The sequence below is a fragment of the Urocampus carinirostris genome, chromosome 12 (genome assembly GCF_059441175.1).
Source record: "Urocampus carinirostris isolate Australia breed hairy pipefish chromosome 12, RoL_Ucar_1.0, whole genome shotgun sequence".
Lineage (NCBI taxonomy): Eukaryota > Metazoa > Chordata > Actinopteri > Syngnathiformes > Syngnathidae > Urocampus > Urocampus carinirostris.
The window spans coordinates 19066048-19091097 of NC_142360.1; the positions used below are offsets into that span (position 1 = coordinate 19066048).

General features: G+C 37.9%; 1 protein-coding gene across 15 annotated transcripts in view; it reads left to right on the plus strand.

Moving 5' to 3' along the window:
- dock7 (dedicator of cytokinesis 7) overlaps positions 1–25050 on the plus strand; it is an 86350-nt gene that overhangs the window by 51649 nt on the left and 9651 nt on the right. For 5 of the 15 annotated variants that reach the window (XM_088350453.1, XM_088350457.1, XM_088350464.1 and 2 more), the window contains 15 exons: positions 57–74; positions 3481–3577; positions 4004–4138; positions 4250–4402; positions 7115–7273; positions 7360–7460; positions 7573–7765; positions 7860–8003; positions 8134–8265; positions 11417–11431; positions 15424–15558; positions 19512–19601; positions 19672–19908; positions 23382–23525; positions 23606–23712. In XM_088350453.1, the coding sequence (XP_088206579.1) occupies positions 57–74; positions 3481–3577; positions 4004–4138; positions 4250–4402; positions 7115–7273; positions 7360–7460; positions 7573–7765; positions 7860–8003; positions 8134–8265; positions 11417–11431; positions 15424–15558; positions 19512–19601; positions 19672–19908; positions 23382–23525; positions 23606–23712 (1860 nt within the window). The remainder of the gene's footprint in view (positions 1–56; positions 75–3480; positions 3578–4003; positions 4139–4249; positions 4403–7114; positions 7274–7359; positions 7461–7572; positions 7766–7859; positions 8004–8133; positions 8266–11416; positions 11432–15423; positions 15559–19511; positions 19602–19671; positions 19909–23381; positions 23526–23605; positions 23713–25050) is intronic. The other 10 variants (XM_088350458.1, XM_088350462.1, XM_088350466.1 and 7 more) reach the window with 5 other exon arrangements.

Genomic DNA, 25050 nt, shown 5'->3' on the forward strand with positions numbered 1-25050 from the left:
CATATTAGATCCTGTTTTATTTTCACCTATTTCTTTTTCACTGTGTGTTGATGTAGGAATCACCGATCTCTCAGGTATTGTTCGTCCCCCATTTGCTGTGTGCTCCTTTTAGAGTCTTCTTAAAATCCTTGAGCAATGTGTTCACTTGCATGTCAAAGTGTTTTTAATCAGAGTTCTAAATTGAGTGTTTCTTTAAAGCTCCAGTGTGTAATTTTGGACCACTGGATGGCACTGTATTAATTAACGCATTGTTTTTCAACCAGTGTGCCCTGAAACCTTGCTTAGGGTGCCGTAAGAAATTGCCTTATCTTATCATTGTATAAATTTTTGCTTTCTGTCAGTAATCAGCCAGGTAACTAACATTCATTCATGTTAGTATGTGGCAGCATTGAATTAATTTTACATAGCAAATATTTGAGGTTGTACAGTAAATTTAAGAACTTATTTTGTTTGATGAAGCTGTTTAGGATTGAATAGCAAAAGCATAATAAAATAAAATAAAGTAAAAACTTGGGAAATAATTTTCTTGATTTTTATTATTAAAAATGAATAAATTATTTGAACATTGTAAAATAAATGTTCCATTGGTAGAAGTTTGCTCATTTTAAGTGCATGTAGGTATTCTAGAAGAGCAAAAAATACGTAGGAGTTTTTGCTTTGATTTAAAATATTCTGTGTTTGAAAATAATTCATCCTTAGTGCGATCAGTTAATGAGTTCGCCTCTATATGTGATTCACCATAAAGTTTAGTTTTAAGATTTCTCACTTTGTCTGAAGGAGGAGAAACTTGCTACAAATTAATTTGATTTTGAATTAAGTTACCACTTTTGAGTTCTTGGAATCCCAAAAATGATGGAACCAAGGAAACACACAGTAATATACAACAAACGATATATTAATTTAACAAGAAACAAGAGAAAGGAAATGCAAGGGACACTAGGAAAATCAACGGCTAAAAAGGTTAAGTTAGCAAAAAGAACCAAAACGGTTCCCACTATAATGCTAATCAATTTGGAGAGATTCCTTTGTACTGAAAATTCCGCTTCTACCTTCCCCAAGAATCAACAGTTTGATGTTAAGTTTAAAGCATCATCTTGCAAGCTTTGTCTGGAGTTGAATTTACTTTGTGCCCTGGGGTTTTTCAGCTTATGCTCGGCCTGTCGAGGGAAGGCTGCAATGCAAGCTGGCGCATTCTGCTTTGCGCGGCTGATGTGCGAGCGAGTAATGTAATGCACTGTAGATTTATAGTCTCTGTGAGAAGACGTGGGTACGTCCAGGAATTGTTCATCAGTGTGCGCAGTCATTCCACCTATTCCAAAGGCCCAGGTTCTTTTAACTGGGGTGAAATGCGAATGTTCAGTTCTGTTTGTGGTAACGAGAAAATAAAAGGGAAAAATAACTTGAAATACAGGTTAAAATTTAGTTTAATTAGAGCAAAAATATACCAAAACCAATTACCCGTATTACCTCCCGAGCCACTGTGACCACAGATAAGAAAAACTTTATATTGTCAATTTAGACAACATGAGGATCATTTTAGCTTTTAAAAAACACAAGAATCCAGTGCCGTGAATTATTTTTAAAACACTAACGATGGATTGTGTGCTTCGAGATTTTTCAATCAAAAAAATTGTGTCTTGGCTGAAAAAGTTTGGGAAACACTGATCTAATGTGAATGAAAACTAGTGCACAACGCAGCAGCAAGATGCCAGACAAACATGGCAGCAACTTCAAGGAAGGGATTCCACTTTGTAAAAAAAATTTTTTTTAAATAGACCTTTTTTTGATTACCAGAAATGTGCGGTGGATATTGGGGACCATAAACTGTCCACATGACCAGGATATGATTGGAGTAGGTTCACTCAGTACTAAAAAAAAAACAATAAGCAAGTATTCTGTCAACAGGGGACATTCTAATTGGCAATATTGATTTGGCTATTGAGAATTTGGTAAGTTGCACATGCTCATGGATCCCTAAGAAAACTTAGAACCTTTACTCCTTTCCCTCCTTATGTCCCCTAATGGCATTACTCTTATATGGGTTTATGCTGGGCTGGCTGAGTGTAGTTGGCTTTTTTAATATGTGTTGCTTATTTTAGACTTCGGGTGGAGTGTTTTCTTTCTTACTGAAGCAATAGAAAGTTGTTTGTCAGTGATTGTTTTCTGCTAGAGCAAATGCATTTCTCGCTAACATAATTTGAATAGTTTTAATCTTGCATAGTGGATGCATCCCAAGTAAAAAGAAGAGGGAAAAAGGAACCACACCGTACATTTTGAGACTAAATTCAACAAAACCGCTAAATCCGCTCTCCAGACATAAACTTATTCTTCAGCATATTTTATTTATTTGTGTGACATTTGCGAAAGTCTTTTGCAAACATGGCAAATAATTCTGCAAACAAAGATGCCAACGTATTTACCATCGTTGCAGACGGCGCAGTGCGAGAGACAGGAGGGAGTGCTTGCGCTATTTGCATAGCTCCACCCATCCCTACTGCTCACCCAATCAAATTTCTCAAGGTTGCTTTGCTAGAGCTTCTGGATATTTAAAAAATGTTATGTGGCTTTTCATCATAAAGTGTCTCAATATTAAACATTGATTGTTAAATGAGGTTCTTCAATATAAAGTATTCCTTAGCAAATACTGGCAAAATGAGTTTATTTGGTGTGTGACACTTTCATTGTGAACTGTAGTTAAGAATGTGTCCTATAAATACACACACACTGGACAATAGCACCATCCATTTAATTGTGGTTTGGTTTTGCCTCCCCTAAAATAGGCTTCACCTAAACAAATTAGGAGAGACACGGAGAAAATTTGCTTGGAATGAATTATGTCTGAGCCATACATAGTCATATAGGGAGCCATCGATTGCTCGGGAGCCATAGGTTCGCAACCCTGGGTTATACGAATAGATTTGACCTAACTTTTGCTGTCAGAATTTCAATCAGGAATACTAGTTTTAAAATATGCCTATATTTATTTAGCAAAATATGACAAAAAAATTGAAAACAATAAAGATACGGGTATTTTTATAAGCAACTTTTATTCTGAATGTATTTGACCCTTGGGAATTAAGCAGTCATTGTTTTTCGTCCAGGCCTTTTTAAAGACGTCATTCTTCATTGTCTGAAGATCATTGTAGAGAAGTTGCATTCTTTTGGCCTCAGAGTGGTAGTTCTTTGATAAATTGTGATATCATTTTGTCGAAACCTGCGCGAATCTCCGTATCAAAATTCTCTCAGTCATGGCCGCAGGACGTCTGTGGACGTCATTAATATACAGTAATGATTTTGACGTGTGATTGTCTTCAACGTAACGATGTCTTGGTGTGCTTTCAATTAATAATAAATACATTTTAGACAAACTGGTTACGTAAAATCAAAATTGTCCAAAGTTGAAACATCTGCAAGATTCCCTTTGATCCACACTGTTTTACTGGCACTGATCTTTTTTTTCTTTTCCTTCTGTGATTGTAGGACAAGAGCAGAGCTGGAACATGAAGCACTTATTGATGGGAACCTTGCAACAGAGGCCAACTTGATCATTCTTGACACATTAGAGATCATTGTCCAGGTGCGTATGTCAGTGCAGGTCTGTTTAAGAGATTTTAATGGAAGTAGGAATCACTTGTCACCAAAGAAGAGATGCATTAAATCATGACATGCGAAGACAAAGCTGTGTGCCTCCTATGTTCAATGTGCAGTTGACGCTGTATTTAAGCTTTTTAAAGGCAGACGCAACATATTTGCGTAAGCCGCAGGGTTGAATTTGTGTAACCAAAGTTACAGCTTATAGTCCGGAAAGGATGCTCCATGTTCAATGACTTAACCTTCACCTTTCCATCACTCCTATTGCCCATTGTCAGCGAGTTATCATTAGTCTTTTGTGTGGCATCTCCATGAATTTGACTGTTTATATAAGGATTGTTGAATATGAATGTAATGGTGTAGTTTTCACTTAACAGGTAATGGATTATGTATCTCACTCTGTCGACTTTAGACTGTATCATTGACAGAATCCAAAGAAAGTGTTCTCGGAGGGGTGCTGAAAGTGTTGCTTCACAGTATGGCCTGCAATCAAAGCGCCCTCTACCTGCAGCACTGTTTTGCAACACAGAGAGCACTAGTGTCCAAGGTGCAACATCTTTCTTTCTAAAGTATATAATAATGTGCTGGCATTTTTGTTGCATTTTTTGTGTTTTCATTTAGTCATAGTGACATATATACATATATCTACCTCTTTCAGTTTCCTGAACTGCTGTTTGAAGAAGAGACGGAGCAGTGTGCTGACTTGTGCTTACGGCTTCTAAGGAGTTGCAGTAGCAGTATCGGTACCATCAGGGCCCACGCCAGTGCCTCCCTCTATCTCCTCATGAGGCAGAATTTTGAAATAGGCAATGTGAGTACAATTTTTGCAAGCAGGTTTTGCCATCAGTGCTGTGTGGAAATGTTTGTGTCTGGTATGGACTCTTCTATAGTGGGATATAAAATGCAACCACGTGAAAAAGAACAGAAATATAATTTTAATTTGAAGACATTTTCCCCTGTAGTTGGGCAGATATACTCCATTTTCAACTTTTCTTTGTTTCTTTGTTTCTTTGCTTCTTTCTATCTATTTATCTATCTAAGCTAGCTATGCATCCTTTTTTTCTTCCTACCTTTCCTTCTGTCGTACTTTCTTTTCTTTTAGGATTCCTCCAAGGTCTTAAAAACGTGAAAAAGTCTTAAATTTACCACTCAAATGTCTTTATTTTTCCCTCTCTAAATCTCGTAATAAAGATGATAACTATAATTATTAAACTAACACAAGTATGGAATTTTGTGTCATAAAATTATTTTTCATTTTGTTCGATTTTATCGATCTCTGACTAAAGATTTCCACGTTTTCGAAAATGCTGCATTATGGTGAAGCGTTACTTACTGTCAGTCTCTAACCGGCTGGTGTCGTCAGAGTAACGTCGGAAAGTTTAGGTTTAACCTGTGGTGGTTGAGTGATTTAAAGTATAACTGGCTTCAGGCTGTATCAGGGATTGAGTGGGAAGGGTTGCCCAGTTGACGCCCAGAGCGGTCCAGTCGACATTTCAAACCAATCATAATCTGCCTGGTACTCAGAACCTTCCCCACTCCTTCGGCATAATGCCTTAAAGGAATGCCTACACTCTAAAACATACAAAATGTGAGAAAATAATCTTTTTTTTGCATAATAACTGTAAATATGTCATTGATATATTCTAATTGGCGGCAGTGGCTCAGGAGGTAGAGCGCTCGTCTAGGGAACAAAAAATTGCAGTTCGAATCCCGGCTCCTCCGTGTTACATGTCGAAGTGTCCTTGGGTAAGACACTGAACCCCTAATACCCCCAATAAGCAGGTTAGCGCCTTACATGGCTGCACGGCCGCTATTGGGAAATGTAAAGCACACTGTAAAGCGCTTTGGGAAGTCTTGACTTGAAAAGCGCTATATAAATGCAGAACATTTCATTTCATAAATATTTTCTGAGATAATGAATTTCTAATACAGTCGATCTCATCTTTGACTTCCTGACCTCTGACGACATGGGAAGCACACCAGCACCCTAGCAAGCCACCGGTCTACATGGTAACTTTTCAAAAAGGTTGAGTGTTTTTAGCCATTTTTTGGTCATTTTTGTGGAGAATACCCAGGAGTTGTGTCCCAGGTGGGTGCAGCAATGGTACAAGAAATGGCTAGCAGCACAAATGGGATGAACTGGCAAAAATAACGCAGGGAGAGCAGGGGCTAAACCAACCTGCACATGTCAGGCTAGCCGGCTGCTAAAAATGGCTAACAGGGACCGATCAGCGGAAAAACAGGAAGCTGGCTGACCGAAAACATGCAGTAAGCAGCCAGGATAACCGAGAGCCAACGACAAAAAAAAAAAAACTCTTAAAGCTTGTTAGCCAACTGCTAACGGGACCAACCTTGACCAAACAAAACTGGAAGCCTTCGGGAGCCTGCACGCTAATGGGGATCTATCTGGACAATATTAAATTCATTGAAAAACATAAAAGAAAAAGTCACAATCGCACACCTATGAGGAGGAAAACGCAAAAAAGGAACTCACTCTGTAAAAGACGGCAGGTTGACTTACCGGACGCAGCTTGAGTGATCGAAGCAAGCGCCTCGGACAAACTAGTCAGAAATCCCTCAGTGACACCTAACAAAGTTCAAATTTCTCCAAGCGGGAATGAGCACTATGCATTCGCTGATTTCTACAATCACCGCCTCTTTTTCAACATGAAGCGCTGGTAGTTTTGGTTCTCGTCGTCTTGCGGTGACGTCACAGCTTTAAAGGGATATGAGATCAAACTGTCCACTTGCATAATTCCGCAAGATCCATGGCGCATGTAATATTTTGAAACATATCTACACGATTGTGGGGAAGAACACTACACGTTCTGTGCCTAATTGAAAAGAAATTGGTCTTTTGTAATCCCGTTAAAGTCTCCCCCGTCGCGGTCGGGTGGCGCCGGGGTCCGTCACGACTGTGATTGATCTTACGTTTCATCGAATATGTTCTTGAAAATATCCTAAAAAGTATTACATTTAAAAGGAAAATTCTTGGTGGAACCCTGTCCTTCTTTTTTCTTAATTTCCTTCTTTGCTACTTTCTATCCTTCTTTCCTCCTTTCTTTAATTTCCTTTTTATTTCTTACTTCTTTCTTTCCTGACATTCTTTTCTTATTTCTATTAACATAATTTTGGTTGTTTTGCTGAATATCGCATTCTATGGCATTTTTATCCTACTGAATTGGGTGTTTTCCTGCTATTTTTCCCTTCTAACTAGTAAATGTTATTCTCATTTTTAAGGGGTCATTCGTTTTACAAAAAAAAAAAAAAAACATTTGTTGCTTTCATACATCACTCTTGATGTGAACCTGCATTATTGTTGCATAAACTCCCATCATATTCCATACTTTTCAATCTATTGTTATCTTGATGTATAAAATGTTGAGGGGGAAAAAAAACATTTATGGGAGGTAAAACAAAATAGCAATAGAATTTTTTTTCCATTGTAGCACATCCCTAACCCATGCACCCTTTTTTCCCCATCCATTACTCAAAATAGCTTGCTCCTTTTTCTCTCTCTTAGAACTTTGCGAGAGTTAAGATGCAGGTGACTATGTCCCTTTCTTCATTGGTGGGAACATCCCAGAATTTCAATGAGGAGTTCCTTCGTCGCTCTCTGAAAACTATCCTTACGTATGCTGAAGAGGACTTAGAGCTTCGGGAAACGACCTTTCCAGACCAGGTACCAAAAATATGCTCAAATCAAAAGTACCGTACTCCCAGGTTTGAGTGTTCTCTCCGCTATTTTTTTTTATTTTTTTTACACAGGTACAGGACCTTGTTTTTAACTTGCACATGATCCTGTCTGACACAGTAAAGATGAAGGAACACCAGGAAGACCCAGAGATGCTCATTGATCTTATGTACAGGTAATGCACATATCCGATTAGCATTCAGAAAAGTTTATTTTCTAAAAATAATGTGAATCCGTCTTCTATCCCCACAAACATTTTCTTGACTGTGAATCCATATCCATCGCAGAATTGCAAAAGGTTACCAGACATCCCCTGACTTGCGGCTTACTTGGCTTCAGAATATGGCCGGAAAACATTCGGAGAGGAACAACCATGCTGAAGCTGCTCAGTGTTTAGTGCACAGTGCTGCCTTGGTAGCGGAGTATCTGAGCATGTTAGAGGATCGCAAATACCTTCCCGTGGGCTGTGTGACCTTCCAGGTAATAAATGCCAGCCAACATGTTTGCATGCTAAATGGATCTATGTCCTGAATTTAGAATATTTCCGTTCATTCATGTGTGATTTTGCTCGTAGAATATATCCTCCAATGTGCTGGAGGAGTCTGCCGTTTCTGATGATGTGGTGTCACCGGATGAAGAAGGCATTTGTTCAGGAAAATACTTCACTGAGCTGGGGCTTGTGGGACTCCTAGAGCAAGCTGCTTCATCCTTTTCTTTGGTGTGGATGCTGAGATGTGGTCATATTAGTAGTTTAGTAGTTGTAGCGATATATTTTTTAAACTTTTATTTTTTTCAAATCTCAAATCGAAAGAAATTTGACTTTCATCTGCTTTCTTGTTTGTGTTAAGGCCGGCATGTACGAGGCTGTTAATGAAGTATACAAGGTACTAATCCCAGTCCATGAAGCCAACAGAGACGCAAAGAAGTTGGCCAACATTCATGGTAAACTACAGGAAGCTTTTGGCAAAATTGTCCATCAGGTGAATGTTTTCTTTTTTTATTATTACCCAGTTATCCTAAATCTTCTCATTTAATATTACATTGCTTTGTCCTTTACACATATAGTCAATGTCTATATTTGAATCGACTAATTATTAGTAGATATTACCTAATCACAAAATCAGTAGGAGGCATTCCAAGTGCTAAAGTAAGCTATAAATTAGAATGTACAGCATACAGCTTTTCGGCCTGGCATGGGTGTATTTTATTTTTCATCTTGATAGGTTTTGATATTTATTGCCGAATATACATCATGACTAAATCTATTCTTGTGGCAGTGATTGATATAGCTCGAGCATATTATATGGAGTTATCTCCAACCTCATCATGGACAATTTTAAACTCTGTGACTTTTGTAACGTGTCTTGCCTTTTAATCAAATGTGGCTCTCTTCACCTTGAGCTGAGAAAGTTGTCATATACCCCAACCTACGATTAGCAACAACCACATCTAAAATCTGTCAAATGAACCTTTAGTTTTCCGAGAGAGTCGTGTTTAAATTTAATGACTCACTCGGAAATTTAAAACCTTGATAATTACTCCATAGGAGCGGCATTTATGTTTTTATTAAAATGGAATCCAGATGGACCGGATACAATTAACTCACTGAGAAAAAATCAATATGGAGCAACACATTTCCAGCTGCACAGATAGGCCAAGCGATTGTGTTGTAGCAACGGGCTCCTAAACTAGGCCATTTGCAGCCCAACTGCCATTGTTCAGTGGTTCGCAGCATATAGGAGAGATTTGTTCTTAAAGTGTGTGTTATTTTTTATCGATGCCAATTAAAATTACCTATTTAAAATTTGAAAGTATTTATTCCATCAAATGATCTTTTTTCTATTTCCGAAATAACCTTTTACAGAACATATTAAAAACATGGATTTTGGTGCGTTTACCTTATTACAGTTAAAAAACAAAAACAACTCATTACATTTCTAAGTTTATTTTGTACATTTCTTTTGTGAAAATATCATTGACACCTTTTGATAAGTTTTTAGTTTAGTATACACTTATTATAAGGAGAGAAGACATTAATAGATTTTGAACATGCAAGGCGAACAACAGAGGACACAAATTTCAGATAAAAAAATCAAACCTGTTCTAAAAGCCCTCCATTGAGCCCTTTCTTTCTGTTAAATCTCATAGGTTACAAAAGCATATCCTTCCTAAAGTGTGTGGAAAAATCCAAAAACTACAACATTACTGCCCGATAGTGACAATATTGTTAACGGTGCAAACCATTCAAAACAAAGAACAATGATGTGTAATGGTAAAAATAACAAACATTCATCCTATACAATCTCCTGTGCAGATGTCCAATATTAAAAACAGAATAAACTTATCAACTTCAATGTGGCCAATTGCATCAGTCGTGTCATCATACAACATGGTAGTCGTCTGTGTCTCTTTTTGTTTTGATTTGATAAAACCCAGGTTAAGTAGAACAGTTGTAATGTGTCATAATGCCATGAGTTTAGAAAGTCAATCCCCAACCCTCTGTTTCACGATGGATGCTTATCACTTGGCTTAAAACATTTGCATTTTGTGATAAAGTTCATTATTTTTTGTCATGTACTGATAAACATAAGGTTTTTATGTATTTTACATTAAATACACACAACTCATGTAGCTCAAGCGTTTTATTGTTTTAATATGGATGACTTTGGCATAAAAAGCATAGACAAAACAAAAATCCCTATCTCAAATAATTAGCATTATTCGTCTGACCAGTCAAAATATAGTTCTTAATATTTGAAAAAAGGCAACCTTCAAATAATTATGTTCAGTTATGCACTCAATACTTGTTCGGGAATCCTTTTGCAGAAATGACTGCTTCACTGCGGCGTGCAATGGAGGCAGTGAGCTTGTGGCAATGGTGAGGTGTTATGGATGCCCAGGATGCTTCGATATCGGCCTCAAGGTCATCCATGGTGCTGGGTCTAGTGTCTCTCAACTTTCTCTTTACATTATCCCAAAGATTCTCTATGGGCTTCAGGTCAGGAGAGTTGGCAGTCCAATTGAGCCCAGTAACACCATTGTCAATAAACCATTGACCAGTGGTTTTGGCATTGTGAGCAGGTACCAGGTCGTGCTGAAAAGTAAAATCTTCATCTCCATAAAGCTTTTCAGCAGATGGAAGCATGATGTGCTCTAAAATCTCCTGATAGCAAGCTGCATTGACCCTGCCCTTGATAAAACCCTGTGCACTAACACCAGCAGCTGACATGGTGCCCTAGACCATCACTGACTATGGACCTCTGGCATTTCGGCATTTACTTCTCCCCAGTCTTCCTCCAGACTCTCTTACTTTGATTTACGAAGGACATGCAACATTTGCTTGCATACAAGCAACAGTCCAATGTTGCTTCTCTGTCGCCCAGGTCAGCCATTCCTGCCGCTGTTTCTGGTTCAAAAGTGGCCTGTGCACGTTGGCTTTAAATGCTTCTACTCCAGACTCAGTCAATTGCTTCCTCAGGACCCCCAAAGTCTGGAATCGTCTGATCTCCACAATTGTCCTCAGGTTCAGGTTATGTTTTCTGGTTGTGCAGCATTTTCCACCACACTTTTGTCTTATTACATACTTTCAGCTGAGGTGCCTTGATACACCAGTCTCGGAACAGCATATTCGATCAGAGATTTATTTTGGGGTCTTACCCTCTTGCTTAAGGATGTCAATGGTGGCCTTCAGGACTGCAGTCAGGTCCGCAGTCTTAGTAATGAACCAGGCTGGGAGTTTTTAACAGCCTTAGGAATCATTTGAAGTTGTATAGAATTAACTCATTGATTCAGATGATTAGGTAAGTAGCTCTTTTCGAGCATTTTTTTATGATATGCTAATTTTTGGATGTTGGAATTTGGGGGTTTTATGAGCTGTATGCCCAAATTATTAATATTTAATCAATAAAAGACCTGAAATACTTCAGTTGGTGTGCAATGAATCCAAAATATATATGTCATTTTTATCATTTGGAAAATAATAAACTTTATCACAGTATGCAAATTTTGAGAAGGACGTGTAGATGTGGCTCTTATGTTCCTGTAACATCACCCAATGTGTGACTGTTACAGTGCCCAGGGGTTTTTAGTGTGAAGTCATTCACATGTCCTATGTTCTTTTCTTACACACAGAGTACTGGCTGGGAGGTAGGTGGTCACTGGTTTCTGCTTGGCCCTACTCATCTTTTGTTGACATATTTTTTTTTATATTCACACTCATTTAAGCCACAGGCTCTCTGTTTCCTGCTTTGCTTTTCACATACAGTGCGTCTACTCCATTAACATGTGCAGACTTCATCGATTGTCTGTCGCTATAGGGACACTTGCTGCACGGACAGCGAAGCAAACTACCACTCACCTTTCCCTTTTTGTTCATTTAAGGACTTTTTTTTTAACATGACATTGTTAACCGGCTGTGTGCATGGGAGCAACAGTGTTTGACTCTAAAATGTCTCTGAATGCAAAGCATCCCATTCACACTTTGCTCGTCTTCATCTTCTGTCCATCTGAGGTGTCAACCAGGACACAAACACAAATTGGCTGAAAACTCTCATAGTCGTGATTCCTAGCGCTTTTTGTCTTCACATCCAGGGTCCGATTTTGGTGCGTCGTCCATTTTTTCGCTCCCTCTGGTTTCACTTTCTTATGATTTAGTCACAATTGAACTAAAAAATGATGCGAACTAGGTGAAGTTTGAGACCTCGTTGTTTCCCTTAAATACTTCAGAATAGATTTAGATTTATTTTATTATGAGCCTTCTTTTTTTCATTCAAACTAAATTGACCTTTGATTATTCTAATGCAATCAGATTTAATCTTCATTTATTCATGACTTTGTCTGGATTCCTTTTCCTTGTTTGGTGCACGGACAAAGCACTTGATGAATTGCACTGACAGTGCATGATTTTTGGGCGGAAGATTGTGGAGCTTTATTTTTCTATTTTCTTTGCACCCGTTTACATTTGCATGGTTTGTTGAAATCACCCATAATCTGTTTGCATTTTTTTGTTGGTGCTAAAACCGACATTAGTGTAAGTTCTGTGTTGATTTTCAAATATTTTGCAGGACTGATTAAAATTTGTTCTGTTTTCTCCTTTTTGATTTCCCTCGTTCCCGACCCCACCTTCCCACTTAACCTAATTGTTTCTTGTGGTAAGTTTTTTTTTAATTTTGTTTCCAGGGCTTCTTACATTTCATTTGATTATTATCTGATGACGTAGCACTCTGGAATGTATTCACAGCAGCTTATGTTTTATTGTTCATTAACAGCCCACCTGCTTTTTAGGTTGCATATGTACTTACATAGCATACTGTCCTTTATTTGAAATAGATTGATATTAGGTTATGGAGCCTTTTGTCACATATACGCATAATTTACTATCAAAACCGTGCCCAAATTTATAATTCAAAACATTATACACTATTTCAGAATGTATATTTGGTAAATATGTTGTTTTTTGTTGGGGATTAGATATAATACATACTCTTTGTGATTAAGGGCTATACAAATAAAATGACTTGACTATTGAGACTCAATTTTAAAGAACAGCTAAAATCACAACATACATTTTTTTGCTTAAAATTACACACAATTAATAACAACTTTATCGATTTCTAGTTCCTATGTACATAACCGGCTTCATTAGTGAGCCGATGCTGGTATTAGCCACCGTGGTTATTACAGATAAAGGAAACCAACGCTGTCGGTATTAGTACTCACTCAATCTTACTTGTAATACATTGGAGGGTGTATGGTTATGTTTAACATAGGAAAAAAACATCTGTTGGGATTTTTTTTTACCTTAAGATGACTTTACAAACCTAACTGACATACAAACCAGACGCGTCACAATTTTTTCTGGTGTGTCCTGCATGAAATTGACAAAAAGAGCAATTCATTGTCCAGTGCGCAACGTATGAGTTAATAACTCATATACACATAACTGTTATGTGCATATGAGTACACACCCCTTGTGAATATGTTCATGATTTCAGGAAATATTTGATGTAGAGGGTGTGTTCAACTAAAACCATAACAAATAGGGATTGTAATGGAACAGATATTACAAAATTATTATTTTAATCAATTAACTCATAGTTAATGCATCCCAAAACAAAAGCAACTACTCTATACCTGCGCTCTTTTATTTACAGCAATAGCCCTGGATCGAACAAATTATCAGTCTTTTTCTCTGGGTTTACATATCAGGGCAAAATCCAATTTATTAAGTTTGTTAAAGAATGTGTAATATTTCACCACTAGATGGCGCTGTATTATGTAGCGCAACCCAAAAACGTAACACTTGACAGCACAAGGAAGACTGCAAACTACTCAAAGTGACCAAACTGCATATTTTTTCTTTGCCCAGTCTTTTTCGTTTTCGGGAGTAGCTGTAGCAGCAAGATGGCAGGCATTCATGTCAGCTCCTTCTAGGAGCGCCTTATGTCATCTAAAATAAATACAAATTTCTCAACCCATGAGTATTAAAAAAATGCTAATTTATATAAGAGTTCATGTATTTTTGCTAATGATACAAATCAATATATATATATATATATATATATATATATATATATATAATTATTTTTTAAACGAATAATCATTTTTTTACCAATAGGGGTGCTGAATAATACACAGTGTCCCTTCGAGATAACAATTATGTTTTCAAATACGAAAAAAGTTTTGCAATTAATGCGAGTCAATCCTGATTTGGAAAGGAAACAAATATGTTCTCACAAATGTGCTGGGATTCACTAATTTATGCTAGTCACTGCAATCTATTACCAGTTACCCCAGTAAATCTTACCCCATTTGGCAGTTTTTTTTTTTTCTTTTATGTATGTATTTATTTGTTACTTGTATTTTTAGTTAAATTGTCTGTTAGGGCAGCTGGTGAAAATGTTTTAACTCAATGTTTTGCTCAGTTCAAAGATTGTTTTTACTATTTTAAACAAGAAATACGCAAAAGCGGTGAAAAGTAATACTTAAAAATTTAAAGTTGTTTTCTCCTTTTCTTTTTTCATTGCGCGCCAATATGTACTTGTTTTTCAACTAGATTTTAAATTTAGCTTTCAATCATATATTTATTTGTATGTATTATTTTTCTTGGCTCACTTTGCTTCCTCCATACATGGGTTTCAACCAAGGCCAGTACATATGTTCTTTCCGAAAACATTCTCTGAGCATAGTAAGCCTAACACATTCATACAGCTAGCATAGTATTACAGTCGTAGGTATTACAGACGCTGCCCTACTTACGAACTTTCCGGGCGATCCTTTGTTGAATTTGCTCGGAAGTTGCTTCAGTGCTATATTTTGTGTATGGAATCTTTTTAAGGCTTGTATAAGTAACCTGTCTTGTTTTGTACTAAGAAATAAATATTTCATAAAATAATATACTCTATAAAGATAAATAAAGTTGAGTTTAACTTACTTTTGGGAGCTTCAAGAGGTCCTCCTCCGTGGTAAAAAGTGGCCGAAAAAAGCGTTCCGACCATTTCTCAACCGCATCAAGCTTTCTTATTCCACTTTCATTTTAAAAGAAACGGCTCGCCTTTTCTTTGCTCTTTACACCAGCCATATTGAATGGATTCACTAGATATTAAGCAATTAAAATTTCTAAGTTCTTAGCGCCCTGGAGATTGTATAGACATAGCATAGACAGTATAGAATGTTTACACCCGAACTAGGAAGAGAAAGTGTTTTTTATCTCTTCGGGTTAGATGCTGGGTGAGATCTCACAGTGCTACACGCAGGTAGCGGCAGAAAGAAGCACTACAGTAATGTCCTGTACACAATACAAAATCTAACTTAGAGCAATGTCCGGATATTTCTCGACATCCCGAAAAAAATGTTCGTATCTACCGTTTATTGTAAGTCGAATGGTCGTAAGTAGAAGAGCGTCTGTACTTGGAAACTGCGTTCTTTTAGATTGTTCATCTTGTTCACCTCATGCTAGGAAAAATAGATTCACAAAATGAAAGTTATTTTTGATTGAATCAATCTTTCAGATGCAAAAACTAGGGACCGATGTTATTTTGGTTGGTCAGTAGGATCCCCAACATCGACCCATGGAGTCCTTAACATTTTGTATTCTTGTTTTTATATCGCACTTAAGCATCTTTCCTTTTTGTGGACAGGACGGGAAGAGGATGTTTGGAACGTACTTCCGAGTCGGATTTTATGGTTCGAAATTTGGTGACTTGGATGAGCAGGAGTTTGTGTACAAAGAGCCAGCCATCACCAAATTGGCGGAAATCTCTCACAGGCTGGAGGTGAGCTTTATGATCTGATTCATATATGCCATCGTGTCAATGACAAATGCGTGTGTCATTATGGGTCATTGAGGTTTTTGTCTTTTAATGTTTTAGTTTGGATTTATTGCATTACAAAAATGACTGTTTAAAAACTGTTGTAAAGTAAGTCTTCACCTGGCACTACTATGTTTAGTATTTTATAATTCTAAAACACCAATCCTGCAAGTTGTCCCACTCCAAAGAGAGGAGAGACAGAACGAGAAAAAATATCTAGAAAACAACATTGTCTGTACAAAAAAGGGTGAGACCAGGCTTCGAACAAGTGCTTGAAATCCTTGAAAAAAAGCTTGAATTTTATTGTGTGTTTCAATGCTTAAAAAATACCGTAAATTCCGGACTATAGAGCACACCTGATTATAAGCCGCACCCACCACTTTTTAGGTGATTTGCCACTTTTGCATTTATACAAGCCGCACCCATGTATAAGCCGCGAGCGCCCGTATCAAAGTTGACGACACAGTTCACAAACTTATTTCACACCAGGCTTCAAGTTCAGTGATTGCAACCACATAGATTGTACACAATCTCATAATTGGTGACTGATACCCATAATTAAGGTATGATGCAGACTTGTAAATTCCGGGTCCCGTTGAAAGTAAACCAAGGAAACACACCGAGAGAGTTTTCAAAGCTTTAATAATAATAATATAACTTTCATCCCAAACCGTGCCTTTGAAAGGTACCAACACGCTAGTAGGATCACGCTCGTGAATGTTAAGAAAAAGTATCCCTTAATTGTGAAGTTCACGGTGGATCGTTCTCAACTTCCTTCTCATAATTATTGCCGTCAAGGGTGTCTTACTCATTAACGGAACGTATCTTAATTTTACAGACAATGTATTCTTAAACTTAGATGTTGATGCTTTTATTGGCGCACACATTCTACTGGTCTCAATCTTACCTTTTGTACTCCAGCGCCGATGGTAGCCGTTAGAAAAATTCCATATATGGGCCGCTTCACTGAATAAGCCGCAGGGCTGAACATTTGGGAAAAGAGTAGCGGCTTATAGTCCGGAATTTACGGTAGTTGAATTTTTTTCAGCGAGTAGTAACCGATTAAAATGCGGATTGACACATTGGTTAGCCAATAAAATTCCCAACATAATTTTATGACATTTTCTGGGGTTGTATTCTAATCACAGCTGAAAATGACTGAACGTAAATGGAACCTTGGATCCATTTGTATGCGCGATCATCACACGTGTGCAATCAATAATTGACTTTGGAAAGAGGAGTTAAACATTTACAACTTTTTCACAATGTTGAGAAATTGGCCAAATTAAAATAGACATTTGCAAAGGATTTACTGCTTTAAACTGGTAGTCTCCAGATGGCCTCTTTTGGAAATGCCTAAACCTACCCTTAGAACAATGTGTTAAATACAATATTTAGTTTTTCAGATTTTACAAGGTACCAGGTAAGGCTTCAAGCTATTGTCTCACCTGTTTGTAAACTAAGATGCTCACGCTACACTCATCTGCAGGCATCTGAATTCAGGCGAGAATAAAACCCTTCTATTTCTGTATGTTCTAACTCACATTGGTCAATGTTAGTAGCACTTGCAGTAATTATTTCAGTTTGGCACGTCTTACCTTTCAAAAGAGACCAAAACTGTCCATATTCTTCAAAAGGTTCAAGAACAACATTCAGTTTAATTTGGGTACATCTTGGATTGGGATTTTAGGCAATATTTACTGGAACATTAAGGGGTAAATATTGTGTTCTTGAATGCTACTACTTGAGATCGACCAATTATTGCTGTTTATCTGACAGATTGGTATCGGCATTTTATTTTTTCATCGAGCTGATTTTTTTTAGGCTCAAATTCAGCATAGCCTCCCTTTCTCTCCCACCTTCGAATTGAATATGCTACCGGGGATAGAAGAATAACGTTAGAGCGTAGTAAACAGCAGCAGCAGCTCTGCTAACTCCTGAGTCCCCCCATGCATGTGAATCAACACTGCTCACAATATTGATATTTTAAAATGTCCTTGCTTGAAAAGCGTGTGTGAGTGTGTTTGATCAAGACATTGTGTAAAAAGTGTAGCTAACTTGTTTTAGGGAAGCGTGTTCAGGTGGAGCAAGATAGATTAGCTCTTATCACAGCATTAGTTTGTCAATCAAGCGTGTTTTTTTGTTATTAAGAGAGCATAAAAAGCATGCTAAAGTGGAAGGCTGAGTCATACGCCGTTATCATAACATTAGTTGATTAATCTGGTTCTAAAACAGGAGTGCCCACACTTTTCCATTTGCAAGTTCCATTGAAATTTTGATGCACTTCTTTGTTTTATGTTAATCTAAGTTGATTGTATTGACCTTTTTATTTATTGTAAAGAAAAAAATCAGGGAGCCATTTAAGTTTGTATGGATCTTGATACAAGTTGCTGCTAAGCCTAATTTTATTCCCTGCACTGTTCGTTTTTGGTTTCGTGAAAGATTAGTCACGTTAGTTGTTGCTGTAAAAGGTTTCAGAGAACTATTTAAGTTTTATTTGAGTGGATGACAAATATTCTTTGTTTCTTTTTGCATTATAAACAATTTCTTACGTCATTTTTTAAGCTTTTACAGCAAATGAATATCAGATATAATCAGTTAAAGGCCTCCACTTAATTCTAATAATCTGTATCGACCCTGAAAAACAGGGTTCCCGCGAATCCTAAAAGTCTTAAAAGTCGTTGAATAAATTATTCTAAAAATAAGGCCTTAATTGGCATTATACTGTCTTAAATTCAATTTTTGAAAGCCTTCAAAATTTAAATAAGAAGAATTAGTAATATTTATCAATTGTACTTGTATAAGGAGTACAAAGATTTTTTCCAAGCATGTTTTTTATGATGCTACACAGATAATTGGTCATGAATATAGCAGTGTGATGTTTTTCCAAAATATTTCACATTGGACCAAGAATTCATTTTTCACGCATCATGATAAAAAACGCTTCATGAATATTTGGATAAGTAGTTCTTCTCTTCCAATTTTGACTGAGGATCCATGAAGGATTGTAAACATCCATTTTTTATTGTTTTGCGTGGATAGAATATTGGAAAGTGCTGTTTTTTCAACTTAACCAAAATATGATTTAAAAAATAAATAAGAATTTGTTTAAAGTTGTCAGTAATTCATGCATTTTTTTTGTTTCAATTGTGTTTTTTGTTGATTTTTTCTTAAATTTGATTTCAAAAGGCAATAAAAAAAGGCTTGAATTGAACTTGCCTTAAGCTATAGGAACCCTAAAAAAGCCAAATCAGTCGATCCTCAGTTCAAAAATATGGAAATTCTGTATCCATTTCAATGCGTGATTTTTTTTAAAAAATGCAAACAGTTGAGGGAAGGAGGCACCACGGCAGCGCAGTGGTTAGTGCTTGTGCGGCACAGTTTTGGGCCATAAGATCAAACCTTCCTGTGTGGAGTTTGCATGTTCTCCCTGTGGTTGCGTGGGTTTCCTCCGGGCACTCCGGTTTTCTCCCACATTCCAAAAACATGCGTGTCAGCTTAATTGGTCAGTCTAAATTGTTCCTAAGTGTGAATGAGTGAGTGAGTTGTCTGTCCCTGTGTGCTCTGTGACTAGTTCATGGTGTCCCCTGCCCACTGTTGGAAGATAGCTGGGATGGGCTCCAGCACCCCCGCGACCCTACTGAGGATAAGCGGCGCAAATAATGAATGAATGAATGAGTTGAGGAAATGTTCATGCATCAGTCTTGTTTTTTAACTCAATGTTCTAGTTCTTTGAAAGTACATTTTCGGGTGTTAAGTGTTAATTAATGGCAAAAATCAAATGTTTAAGTGTTACCGATGCAAAGAAAAATCAATTGATGCAAAAAAATTATAATAATAATTTCAGAAATGCGGCTGGCACTTAATGAGTTACAGCTATCTTTTTATTTGATGTATACAATTTTGATTGTTTTTAGGGATTTTACGGTGAACAGTTTGGAGAGGATCAAGTTGAAGTCATTAAAGACTCCAATCCTGTAGACAAGTGCAAGCTTGACACAAACAAGGTTGGCAATATACACACTCATGAAGCCATGACCATCAAAATGCAAAATGAATACACGTGCATCTGTTCAGGCCTTCATTCAGATCACATACGTGGAGCCATATTTTGACACGTACGAGATGAAAGACCGCATCACCTACTTCGACAAGAACTATAATTTGCGGCGATTCGTCTACTGCACCCCTTTTACGCTGGATGGCCGGGCGCACGGGGATCTGCACGAGCAGTTCAAACGAAAGACCATCCTCACCACCTCCCACGCCTTCCCGTACATCAAAACACGCATCAACATCATCCACAAAGAGGAGGTAACTGGGACTAGGCAACACTACCGTAAATTCCGGACTATAGAGCGCACCTGATTATAAGCCGCACCCACCACATTTTAAGAGGAAAACCGATTTTGTACATACACAAGCCGCACCTGTATATAAGCCGCATGCGCCCACATTAAAAAAATGTGACACAAACAAAAAATTAATCCAAACCTGATTTCAAGTCCCGCGATTGAAACCAAATGGCCTTCATTGAAGTACACAGTCCAAAAATCAAATCACAGCCGGCAAAATGAACGGAAAATGATACCGGTGCTTAAAGTTTGATGCAGACCTGCAGCATCCAGGTACCCGTTGAAAGTAATCCAAGGAAAAAAAGTGTATATTTCCAAAGGTAAGGGTGGGAAAAATATATATCCACTAATGTCCGCCGCCAAATCAAACAGGTCTCACCTTGACCCCACTTCCTTGTACTCGAGTGTCGCTGGCGGCCGTTAGAAAAATAACATAAATCACTGAATAAGCCGCAGGGTTGAAAGTTTGGGGAAAAAGTAGCGGCTTATTGTCCGGAATTTACGGTATATACTTTTTTTTCTTTCTACTGATGCTGTCTGGTATCTAATACCAAGGCAATACACGAGGGGGAATAAAGGATACTGTAGGACTATCATATCGTTGCTGCTATTTCAAAAACACATATGTCAATATTTAGGCGATTTTATTGGAAGCATTCCATTAATGAAATAAATGAAAATTGACAAAAAAAAAAGGAGATGAGTCTTTTTAGAATAACAGTGACAATATGCATTTATTAGACGCTCCCCTACTTACGAACATTCTACTTACAAGATACGAACAATTTTTTCGGGATGTCGAAAAATATCCAGACAATGATCTTAGTTAGATTTTGTATTGTGTGGACCTTTTCTGAGTAAAGGACAATACTGTAGTGCTTCTTTCCGCTGCTTGACACTGTGAAAGGTCACCCAGCATCCACACCGAAGAAGAAATCCGGCTTCTACTTCCTGGTTTGTGTGTATACACACTGCACTGTATCTCTAGCACGCCAAGAACTTTGGCGTTTTTATTGTGTAATATCTCTTGCATCCATTCAATATGGTTGGTGTAAAGTGTAAGAAAGAGGCGAGCCATTTCTTTTGAAACGAAAGTGGAATAAGAAAGCTTGATGCGGTTGAGAAAATTGTCGGATCGCTTTTTTTTGGACACTTTACCACGGAGGAGGACCTCATGAAGCGCAAGTAAAAAAAATAAGCTAGACTCAACTTTATTTATCTTTATAGAGCATATTATTTTATTAAATGTTTATTTTTAGTACAAAACAATACATATTACTTATACAAGCCTTTAACATACTTATACAAACCTTAAACATATAAAATATAGCACTGAAACAACTCACAAACATTTTCAACTTATGAAGATCATCCGGAACCTAATTTGTTCGTAGGTCGGGCAGCGTCTGTAATTAATAAAACTTGCTTACATCTACGTAAACATTTTAAGTACTAAATTTGGTATTTCTTGAAAAACTCAAAATGGGACCGTGCTAGCTCATAAAGTTGCTTTTCTTTTTGTTGCATGAAATATATCATGAAATATTGATAGATGAAAAAAATATATAATGCAGTAATCCCTTGCTGTATCGCGGTTTACTTATCGCGGTTATGCTACTTTGTGGATTTTCACTGTGCATTGTGTTCTGCATCCTGATTGGCTAAACAGTCTGTGTGTGCATCAATGACATTGCGGTCTGAGGTTTACATAAACAGCTTGGCGAACCTACATTACCTATGCGCACAATTCTTTTTAACTTTGAGTTTCTCTAAAGGCCATTACGTCGACAAAACACTCTGGACCGACAAAAACACCAAAAGGCAGAGGAAGATGCTCTCTCTCACGACTTAAGTTGAACTTCCGACCCACAAAGCTTGCTCTGGAGTCTTGTGTGGCTTTGTGGCGATCCCTAGTCGCTCCCTAGCGTTTGATAATGGAAAAATATATGGTTTCCAATAAATCTAGTTGGATACAGGACAATTTTTAAATCCATTCTTCAGCCTGTAACCTGGGTTTGTTCTTTGGGTTCAATACGCAACCCCTGCAAAAATCGAGGGATTACTGTAATGAAAATTAACAAGTAAACAGGGATCAGAATTTTCCGCGGATCCGCGGATTTCCGCTGTTTTTGAACCCCAAAGGTCATTCCCGTAAATCGTCTAAATTCGATGAGAAAATATTTTGGGGGGGTGAGGTATGATACGTGACTGTTTCATCACCCCAAGTTAGCATTTAGACCATTTTGTTCAGAGCATTGGCTTTCTCAAACATGGCGCTCCTTCCGGTCTTTTCAAACGGTGAAATGAGTGTTTGAAAAAGTAAATATGAAAATACTAAGAAAAGAAGACGAGGCTTTTGTCTCCGAGATTGATAAAGGAATCAAGAATAAATTTAAGTGGTCATGGCTGGAGAAGACTGTCACAGTAAACGTTAAAATCGGCGCAAAGATCGAGGAAGTTACAGAAACTTTGAGCCAGTTCATCGCAAAGTGTCTATACTGTGTCGATCTGATCAATTATGGTACGCGAGGTTGTGTGGCACTGATCGATCATGCTAAAATGAACAAGCACAAAGCAAAAATAGCTTGCCGGCGATCAAATTATGCACTCGGATCCGCATTTAAAATCGGCAGTGAAACTAACAGTAACACCACCGGTTCAACATTATTGGCCGTTGCAAATCCTTCCACTTCAAATACTAGCAGCAGTCAACCACTGGTTCCCCTGTGTGACAGAAAATCCCAATCTGAGGTATTTATAAATCTATTTATTTATGAAATGATTTTATCTTTTGTGTTTATACAATTTTTAGAACAGGATAAACAAAATTTAAAATTTGTTATAAACATGATTAAAATAAATTATTTTGTATCATCATGATCATGTTCAATATTACAAATGCTTTTAATGTCAACATATTATTATTTTTTAATTTATATATATATATATATATATATATATATATAATACATGGTTTCTGTTTTGTTGGATTTAATTCATTCTAGTGCAATTTTCACATAGCAAATAAGATAAATGCTGTTGACTTCAGGGGGGCTTTGCCCCCCTGAGCCCCGCCCCGGGCTCCGCCCTGGACCCTGGCTATTTCAGCTGAAAATGAAAATCTCCATTCTGATCCCTGAGTAAAGAAACATTTAGACAGCTATCTGAATGTTGGGGACACTGGGAACAAGAATGACACCCAATCCACATATTTCTATTAGTAGTACTTTTTATTCTTACAATTTTATTTCCCAATATTCTCATATTTTTAACCTTTGCCGGGCCAAATCCAGAAGCCTGACGGGCCACATGTGGCCGACGGGTCGTAGTTTGCCCTCCCCTGGACTTGATATATAGATTGTGGGAGGCGGTGCTTTTTCATCCAGGGTCCAGTGGTGTGAACAACCCTGCTTATCATTGTGCCCTTTTCAGATTATTTCCACTCCCATTGAAGTGGCCATCGAGGACATGCAGAAGAAGACCCAAGAACTGGCTTTTGCTACCAACCAGGACCCATCTGACGCCAAGATGTTGCAGATGGTTTTGCAGGGGTCCGTGGGCACCACTGTCAACCAGGTCAACATCTTTAGCAAAGGCGTTAGGTCAAATGTGTTTAAAAAGTTCTTAAAATTACGCTTCTTATGTGTACCGTTCAGGGTCCCTTGGAGGTTGCTCAGGTATTCCTGTCAGAAATCCCCAGTGACCCAAAACTGTACAGACACCATAATAAGCTACGTCTCTGCTTCAAGGACTTCACAAAAAGGTCAGCAGTTTATAAAGCTGTTATTTCAAAAATACTTGAAACAGTTATATTGCTGGAGTAATGTGTAAACAACAACAAGAAGAAGGGAAATGAATGTACCGTATTCTCTGGACTATACGTTTTTTCAGTTTGGCCTGGGGGTGCGACTCACTCTCCAGTGAGCTGTAACTCATTCAAAATGTCACGTGTTATTTTCAAACTAAACCGCAAGAGGGCGCTCTAGGCCTCTGCTGATCATTTCGACCGGGCCGTGTTTTGCCGGAAATCGCCTCCCCTTAGCTTAAGGCACACAGGCAAGTGTCACTAATATGACATCTTATCTCATTTTGGGGGAAATGTTATAGAACAGTAAAGCTCAACGGATATGCACCGTGTATAGAAATCAGTTTTGAGCAAGCTTAAAATATTAACTTTGCCAAAATGACACCGCCTTTTCTTACCAATCAGTGGACACGTACAGTAAACAAGCTGCTTTTATTGAAATTAGCTAGCGGTTCAAAACCGTAATCTTTCGAATATTAAGTATTGAAAAGTGTTTTCTGTTCTACTATAAAGCTTATTAAGCTGAAATGAATTGTCAAATCATTGTAGCACATCGTTTTGGAGAGGTTAGCGGGACAGTTCCTCCGCGCACACTAAATGTAGATGACTATCGAGTCTTCGCAAAATCGACATGCAAAATAAGGAGAGAAGACATTATTGGTTTTTCAACAAGTAGAACAGGAGAGAACCCAACCCTCAGATCATAAATTCCAACCTGTTTGTAAAGCCCTCCCCTGAGCTTTCTTCTTTAGATTGAATCTCCTCGGTTAAAAAAGCAGATCTGGCCTAAAGGGTGTGTTAACCGAAGAACAGCAACATTATTGGCCAATAGGTGTGAATGAGCGAGCCAGACGTCTGTCTCTGTGTGCCTTGCGACTGGCTGGCAACCAGTTCAGGGTGCCCCCTGCCCACTGCCCGAAGATAGCTGGGATGGGTTCCAGCACCCCCGCGACCCTACTGAGGATATTTGGTGCAGATAATGGATGAATGATGCAACTGGTGCCTGATAGTCAAAACAACGAACAGTGGTATAAGGCAGGGGTCGGCAACCTATGACAGGTTAACCAGTGGCACGCGAGCAAACGGCAAAATAATAATGATTTTTTGTTTTTTTAAGCGCATTTACCTGAAATTTAGACATTTTCAGTTGCGCACCGTGTTATTTAAAAGCTTTACTTGAAAAGTGATATATAAATGCAGATCATTTACCATTTACGTTAGCGCCCCTAGCTCTGTGTCTTAACCCAGCCAACGAAACACGCGCGCGCGATATATAAACGAATCATGACAGCTCCT